Source organism: Solanum pennellii, chromosome 6 (genome assembly GCF_001406875.1).
Source record: "Solanum pennellii chromosome 6, SPENNV200".
Lineage (NCBI taxonomy): Eukaryota > Viridiplantae > Streptophyta > Magnoliopsida > Solanales > Solanaceae > Solanum > Solanum pennellii.
This window is the reverse complement of record NC_028642.1, coordinates 57,819,716-57,828,579: the sequence shown is the minus strand read 5'-3', so window position 1 is coordinate 57,828,579 and position 8,864 is coordinate 57,819,716. Positions and strand designations below refer to the sequence as shown.

Sequence of the window (8,864 nt, the reverse complement as noted above, 5' to 3'; positions counted from 1 at the left end):
AGATTTTGTTATAAATATTAATGGCTATGTATCAACAATAGTATTTAATTGTGTCTACAATTACATATAACAGATACTTACTAGCGTACGATATTGAGATCAAACAATTTAATCAGAGTAGTTAAAACTTAAAATGAAAATATATATCAGTTAACATTATTAAATCATAATATTTTTATGAAATACACATATGTATTTATTTCTTTAATTTATGAATATAAATAAAAATAGTGAATATGAGTTAATATCAAGTTATCAACTAAATTGTTTCTACTTACTTTTTACATTTTGACCAATTGGCTGTCGTTGAGTCTGGAAGTGCTTTGCTGCTAGACAACCTCACTTGTCGATGAAATCTTTATTTTATACTCTATTTAATTTATTTATCATATTCTTTTCGCACGTATTCTGAAAAAACAAGATTAAAATAATAATCTTTATCTAACAATTCTTAATCTTAGTTTAATACTTCCTTAGTTCAACAATAAATAGAATAACCTTTAGTTTCGGTCTTATTTGTTTTAATCCAAAATCAAATACGTATCTATTTGTATAATCAAAGAGGAATTAACTATTATTTAACTATTATTTTCCAAATTCTTCCTTATTTACGTAAACTTAGAAAGTCTTTTAATTACTTCAAGTTTTCTATGAAAGGTAGTTAGTCCCATTAATTTTGAAAATTCTTTTATTTACACATGTTTTAAAGGTGTGTACCAAAAGCCAAAATATCACTTATTATATGGTTCTAAAATGACAATTATGCTTGTGATGTACTTTGCATACCCCTTAAAAAAAATAAAATAGGTGCATACTTTGTCATGATACATATATTAATTAATGTATAGTCTTTATTATACTTTGAAAAAAAAGATTTAGGATCAGTAATTAATGTCGAGAGTACAGTTGAATTTTTTTTAATCTTTCTCATAATATGCTAAAATAGACAAATAAAATAAAAAATATTTTTTATATAATAAACAAACAGAAAACTGAACGAAACTGAGTCGTTTGGATTATATGTTATTAATAAGCACAATAATTGAAATGGACCAGAGAATTTATTTCAAGTGTTCTCATTTATAGAAATTGTTGTTTAGGACCACATGTTGGTTGATGAAATAAGTTGGTGTTTTTTTAATGATATCAGACAATCCTCTCTTTTATGTGTCTATCTTTTAGAGTTAACATTAGCCTGCAAATTAATGATATCTCATTGTCCTCTCTTTTATGGGTCTATCTTTTAGAGTTATACATTAGCCCTGCGAATAATATCTTTACATGATATCAGAATTAGCTAATATCGATCCCTTTCGGCGCTAAATTAAACAAATTAACCAAGCATACATATAAATATATGAACACGTACAAGTATTAGAAAGTTAGAAGGATAAGATGTTTTTAACTCACATAACATCACAAAAGCTATCACACGTAAAATACATTAGAATCAAATTGAAGTACAATCTTCAAATAATGTATAGTACACTACAACAAAAATAACTTTTAGGATAATAAATAGACACATTACTAAAGAGTGCCTAAAGTCTTTATCGGCATTAGTTAAGTGTCATTAGATCCAATGTCGCTAAAGACTTTAGGAACATATACAAAGAATACTAGTTGTCGATAATAATTAAGCTATTGCGGTTAAAGATTTTTTTCTTTTTTTTGATGTAGTGGTACTAGTACTTAATTATTATTGATATATAAAGTAAATTCTAATAATCCTTGAAGCCAGTTGTTGTGACAGGGAAAAGTTGTAATGTTTTTAGAGGTTTGTTATTGTTGCAATGGACAATATTATTATTAGAAGAACCTTCTTCATCTGTCATCAACATCCAATCCATACCGTTGCTTCTCATCATCCCATTCTTCCATAGGTACTTCATCATTTCATGAGGTGATGCATTGGTTCCTTCAACCTAACATAAAGGACCACAATATTTAAAAAAAAAAAAAAACATAAGATCACAACCATTGGAAGTACATAATTTTTTTCTTTTTAAACTATGTGTGTAGTCTAATATCACTATATAAATTCGAATGGAGGTAGTAATATAATTGTTGGGAATATATTAGGATGATATAGTTTTAAGAGAGGAGGAAACTTGCACCTGGTATTTATACTAAACCAAGTAGATTTACTATGATTAAGTAATAAACTGAGGCAAATATATTTATAATACTCCCTTCGTCCAAATTTATGTGCGACACCATATATTTTTACTCTGTCACATAAACTCTAGTATCTGTATAAATCCATTAATTAAATATTATAATTATGATAACCTCATAAGTAGGACCTAGAGAGGATGCATACACATAGATCTTATCCTACTTTTATGATGTAGAGAGGCTAGCTGTTCTGATAGACTCCCAACTCAAGAAAATTCAGTAATGTGTTTGAAGTAAGTTAAACTATTAACGTCATGATAAAATTCGAATCTCTAGACATATACGTCATCCTCATAGCAGTATATTTAATTTTGCATGTACGTGCATGGACATCACAATCAAATTAAAACACTGAAAGTATAGGTGCACAATGCTAGAAACACACATTGATAATGTACCTGATGAAGAAATATAGTTGGAGAGTTAGGGTAAAGTTGAGAATTGACAGGTCCAGAAGCATAAGAAGATGAAGAAGGGTTTTGCTTTTGTTGTTTTCTCATTTTTTGCCTGTCTCTTGCTTTGTGGTTTTGGAACCAATAGAACACATTCTTCCATTGTATCTTTCCATACACAGAAAGATGGGAAGTAATCATTTGTACTTGACATGAATTTGGATTTGTCAGACCTTTTTTGTACATATCTTGTAAAATCATAAGCTGTTGTGGTGTTGGTTTCCACCTAGCTCTTGCCATTTTTCTTCTTTTGTGTGTGACTAACAAAAAAGATTCTTGATGTTTATCTTTTAAGGGTTTAATTCAAACTTGTGTCTAGTTTTATTGAGGGAGAGTATGTAGTATAGTACTATAAATAGATAACAAGAGTAGACATCAAGTGGGGTAAAATAAGTGGTCATGCTGGTGTCATACAATGATAGAGGACAAGACGGACCTAGCCTCTTTAACGCAGATTCACTAGATTTTGTTCTGTATTTGCATGTGTTTAACAAATATATATAAATATTAATTTTAGAATTTATAGGTTAAAAAAATTTAAAAATTCATAAAATTAAAATTCTGACTTCGACTCATATAGGTTGGGGCAAGTCATTTAATTAGGTTGGTTGTTCATTTCTCTGCATTATATTATCACGCAAAATCTTAATTACAACTGTGGACCTAAGATCCATTTCTTTTATCATTTGGCCACGTTTGGATTGGTAAGCATCATTAGACATTATTTATTAGATAGAGGAGATTATTTGGTACGTTTTTTTTTTTGTTCACGGGATTAATTAATTATGAGACCACACATAGTTTGTCATAGAATGTGTTGGTTTTAATTTAAAAGATTTACTATATATATATATATTTTATTTATTTTTTACATAACTACATTTTATATAGTATAACTAAATTTCATTAAATGTCTTTATTCTCTCTTTTTTCGGTCTTGCTCGTCTCTCTCTTTTCTGCCTTTCTCGTCTCTCTACACCCCCCAACACACTCACACACATCTGTATGTATTTACACATTCTCCTTTTTGTCATTTTTGGTTTTTAAGAAGAAAGAAATTTCATAAATAAGGATAGTTTGTATAATAATTATGAATATTAGTCATAATTTGATTAATTACAATGCATAGCAACGATTTTAAAGAGAAGAAAAGCAAGCTAAGAGTATGAAAAGAGAAAGGAGAGATGCTCCGTGCAGATTGTATCGTAGATATAACCTTATATAAGATCATAGCTCAAATACATAGATACCTATATTAGCTTTAAAACAAAAATATAAATACACATACGTATCAATCATCAATCAAACACAAATACATAAAATACATGTATTAACTTTGAACACAAATACACAGATATACATGTGCATAAGATACACAAAACTGATGAAGAATAATCCGAGAAAAAGAAAAGATTCAAGATCGAAGAAATATCTAATACACGTGATACATGTTTTTCATCTATAGGATATACATTTGATACTCTCTTGTCCTCATTACCTTCATGAATTTGATGATTGTGAAATTTGTGATTTATTATAAAAACAAAAAAAAATATTATTGCAAGTCCCCAAATTAAATCTAGATTTTTTTGTGAGATGATGGTGAAAGTCAGATTTCACATTCTTCTATTTACAATTTTAAGTCTCTTTTGATTTGGGAAGACAAAAGCAAGAAGAATTAATGACAACTTCAAAGAGAAAGAGAAAGGCGTGACAGAGAGAGGGAATGGGGTATAAGAGAGAGGAGACACGCAAGCGAGAAAGAGAGATATTTGTTATACTTTTTAAGTTTAAACAAGAATGAATTAGTTTGACTTGATATAAATTTTAAGAAAGTAAATAAGATTTTTCAGTGTCACGTGGAAAAGTTAAAATTAAAGTGTTGAAAAAAAAATGATCGTTCTTTTTTAAATAGATTATAAAGAAAAGTAGATTATATTTTAATATAAATCACGAAGTATAATTATATTAGATTAATATTTTAAAATTATAACTATATTAGTAATGTTTGCTTATAAATTTATTTTTTCCTAATAAAATCCTTTTAGTTCCAAAGCAAAAAAAAAGTGTAGCTTAAAATCCAATTCTAATAAATATAGCTACGTATTTTTATTGAGAAAATAGTTAAACATCCCCTATATCTATTATCAAAATTTCAATTACACATCTATACTTTACGAAATTTCTATTACCTCCTTCGATATTTTAAAATGGAATTAAGTTCACCCCAAAATATGAAGTGAAACACATGCGTATTTTCTTTCTAAATCTATTTTTTTATCTACTTTCTTTTTTGTTCTTTCTTCTTATCAAGTATAGTTCATTATTTTTTCACCATTAAAATAATATCAAACTTTCTTTTAGTAATAGCTAAAAATGCAAAAGAGGATTAGATTTTTGAAAATTCTTATCAAAAATCTTCTTCTAATGATAATTTGAACAAAATCATTATTAGAGGTAGTGTTTGAAAGAGAAATGGATTAAGAAAAAAATCAAAATTTCTGTTAAAGATGAACAAGGAATTGAACTCTTTTATTTCTTTCTCTGATTGTAAATTTTATTTTTTTGTATATATGAAAGTGAGGTAAATTATTAAAAGAATTGAAAAAAAAAAAGAGATTAAAAGGTTGCCGATAAATTCATCTTCTTAATTCTTTGGTATCCTCTTCTCCGTCGATTATCTCCTCTCCGTCACCGGCACAGTCAATCCGTTGGAGATGGAAGTGCTAAGATTGTTGTTTCTTCTTCACCATGGAAGTAGGTGAAAAGAAAAGTAAGTATCTACATCAAAGGAGAGACAATTTTAATTTTAAGAAATAAACACGTAGATTATTTATTTACAATAGAAATATAATAATTTTTTTACAAGTTTATTGCCTCTCACTCTCTTAACGAGAGTGAAATGCACTCTTTGTATCAACTCAACACTTATGGGATTATTTATTGGGCAAATGATAGAAATTACATCCTTTTAAGGTAAAATTATCATTTGTTCCTATAAGTTTATAATTTAAAAAAATTTTAAACTGATACAATAATATAAGTGCTGATACATTAATATGATGAGCGAGATACATTAATTTGATGCGCGAGATACATTAATTTGATGCGCTGATACATTAATCTAATGAGTAAAGATGACAAATTTTAGGAATTTATAAAACTAATAGAAAATAATGATAATAAAAAAACTTAAATGTAGAAATTCTGTCATTTTTCCTTATTTTTATTCCACTTCAAAATAGTATGAGAATTCGCAAATAATTTGGGACTCATTTGACTACTTTCTCTATTTTAATTCATAAAACTTAAATTAGTTTAATCAATCATAAAACTTTTACCTATAGTCGACTTTTAGTAATTATTAGAGTACTTTAGCTAGTAATTGTTGAGCCAATAATTCTCACTTGTGAATTTCAGTACCTATTCAATCACACCTAATCTAGTACTCCTTTGTTCAACCTTTACATCGCATATTTTGCATCAAGCCGTCCTTTTGGCAGCCATAGGCGGCTCATTAAATTCAATTGACGAAATAAACTAGGCGTGTGATAAAATCAATTCAATCTACGCCAATTTCGTTTATATAATTCGTCTCTTTATTAAATTAACTTATTTTAATCCAATAAAGATTGAACCGATATGTAGTTCAAATTTACTATTATCAAAATATATTTTTAGAATAACTTTTTATTTATTTGATATGTTTTACCCAAGTCAGAATGATTTTTTTTTTAAAAAAAAAAACAATTTTGTTGGATACTGAAAACTTATAAAATAATAACTTTGGAACTATAGTAAGAATTGGATCAGCAAAGAGGGTTATGATGAAGCGATAAATAGCTTTTCATTCTTAATCAAAGATATTAGGTTTGAATCCCCATGAATACAAAGTCGGACTCTAATGTGTGAATACGAGATACAGGATAGTAGTTATTATTTTAGAAAAAACTACCTACACCGACTATTTACACCAAACTAATATAATTTTCATTGTTATGTGATTTATTTAAATAAAATACATGTCATATTAAGATTAAGTACATAAATAATAAATTTTAACACATGACATATGCATGTAGTAAATTTTACCCTAGTTTTTTCGATAACTTTTGAATAACCCACTTATTTGTCTGCATTTGACACCAGAGAGAAAAATACACCAACTGTATCACATAAATAGCTGGCTTTGATTACGGTATGCACTCAATTGGATTCAGTTACCGTACAACATGTATTAAATCATCTTTTTAACTACTTAGTAAATAATACATTCGTTTATTATTGTTTCATCAGAAATGTAGGTATAGATATAAATCCTAGGTGCAACAACTCTTTGTCTAACTACCTAATTAATCATTGAGCTTATTCAATCACACCACACCTAAGATACAAGTTTTATTCCCTTTCTCATTCAAGTCTAAATGCTAAAACACAGACAAATTGTACCAAGTTTGACTAAATTATTGTAATGTTTAGAAAAATTTAAAGTATTTTTTGTTAAAAGTAGTAATTAATTTGAATAAAACTAATTTTAGTACTTAAAACTACTTTTGAGCCATCGATAATCAAGTTATACTCATCAATGCTGGTGAGGATTAGACATTAACCCCTACCTTTTACATAAACGCGGGGTTAAGCACTAACCCTACCTCAAAAAAAAAATTGCATACAAAGAGGAAGACATAAATCTAGCCTTTGCCAAGAAGAAAACAACATGAATGCACCAATGAGTTGAGAAAAGTACAACTTAAACAACATACATCCAATAAAGTAGTAAGTTTTTGAGAGTTTGAAATTGAGATAAGATATCTCCATCATGATATCTAATATGTAGGGTCTTATTATATATCTGGCTCCTTTTAGAAGATCCTTATGGTCTATAATCTGAAATAACGCCTCTCTCCTCTCTCCTCTCTCCTCTCTCTTGCTCGCATCATTAACCTTCTCAAGAACAATGTTGGCAATGTATAACAAATATTTGAAGTATGTTAACATACAACATATAAGGAGTCGCATTCTAACATAATACTCATAAATTTTAAAAATATTGACTTTTTAAAAGCTTGACCAAACAAGATTAGTAATTTTTTACGCGTTTAATTACTCTAAATTCTAGTTAGGTATATGATGTATCGCGTCTTTAACCCCAACATTACTTCAAATATAGTCATTGTCCATGGACCATATTTTTAATTACCTTGTTTATGGATTTGGGCAGTAGGTCTCATTTTTGTCTTTTACTTTCTTAAATATATATGACCAAAATTCTAATTAATTATTATCTGGAGCATAAGTAGATAATTAATATCTCTTAGAAGTTTAAATTTTTATTTTGTTTTTAGGTAATGTTAATAGTCCAGAAAATTAAAAAAATCTTTTATTTTAAAATAAACTGTTTCTTCACATATTTTGATTAAAAATATTAAAATTAAAAAAGTGAAATTATTTAAAAAATTAAAAAAATAAAATATTATTCTGATCAAATTTTCTTGCCCAAGATTAACAAGTGGCAGATGTATTTATTAATAATAAATTGAGTACACATCAGTAATAGATGGCAAAAGGAAAAAGGCAAGAGGTCATCGTACTGAAGTGGAGCGTCATCACTATGGCATGCAATCCATAAATTCAGCAACTTTTTATTTATTTGTTAAATTATATTGAATTTAAATACTTAATTTTATTTATATAATTTAGTAAATTAATAAATAATATATTACTTCATTTCTAATTTAATGTTAGTAGCTCAATTAATTTGTTATTTAAACTCTCATAATATAGTGAAGGTTCGATTCTCTACATGACTTGCCCCTCCATTTTTGTCACCTTTTACTCCTAATTTATTTATTTTTTTAAAAAAATATTAATCATCTATGATCATTCTCAAAGCATTAAATTCATTATATTCAAACGTGATAAAGTAAATTTGTTGCTATTATGTTTGTTATTTCTTAAAAACGTGTTAAGTCAATACTAAACAAGTAAAAATAAATGAAGAGGATACAAAAATTTATGATTAAAGACAGTTATATAGAATAATGTTGTACAAAATAATTTACATTAAAAGCAAAATATTAAATGAAATATCTAAAATTAAATTAGTTTTCAATATAAAAATATTAGTATTATTTTGGACCGACTAAAATAATAATCATATAATTGAAAATGAGGGAGTTGTTTCAAACCAGATGATCAATGTTTTGATTGGGTTGGAAGAGAATTTTGAACAAA

At 27.3% G+C, this 8,864-nt stretch overlaps 1 protein-coding gene across 1 annotated transcript; it reads right to left on the bottom strand.

Annotated features, from left to right (window-relative positions):
* Positions 1-1,423: 1,423 nt before the first annotated feature.
* Positions 1,424-2,946, bottom strand: LOC107022963 (WUSCHEL-related homeobox 3-like). The gene is made up of 2 exons (XM_015223522.2): positions 2,577-2,946; positions 1,424-1,925 (listed from the first exon to the last, which is right to left on the bottom strand). Exons 1-2 carry the CDS (start codon positions 2,868-2,870, stop codon positions 1,722-1,724), a joined length of 498 nt encoding a protein of 165 aa, XP_015079008.1. The 5' UTR covers positions 2,871-2,946; the 3' UTR covers positions 1,424-1,721.
* Between the last annotated feature and the right edge of the window lie 5,918 nt (positions 2,947-8,864).

Bases quoted from the DNA above. Each gene is read 5' to 3' on its own strand.
- LOC107022963 (XM_015223522.2), bottom strand. From the start codon at position 2,870: ATGGCAAGAGCTAGGTGGAAACCAACACCACAACAGCTTATGATTTTA. The intron at 1,926-2,576 runs GTACATTATCAA...CCTTTATGTTAG, and splicing joins CAACTATATTTCTTCATCAG to GTTGAAGGAACCAATGCATC.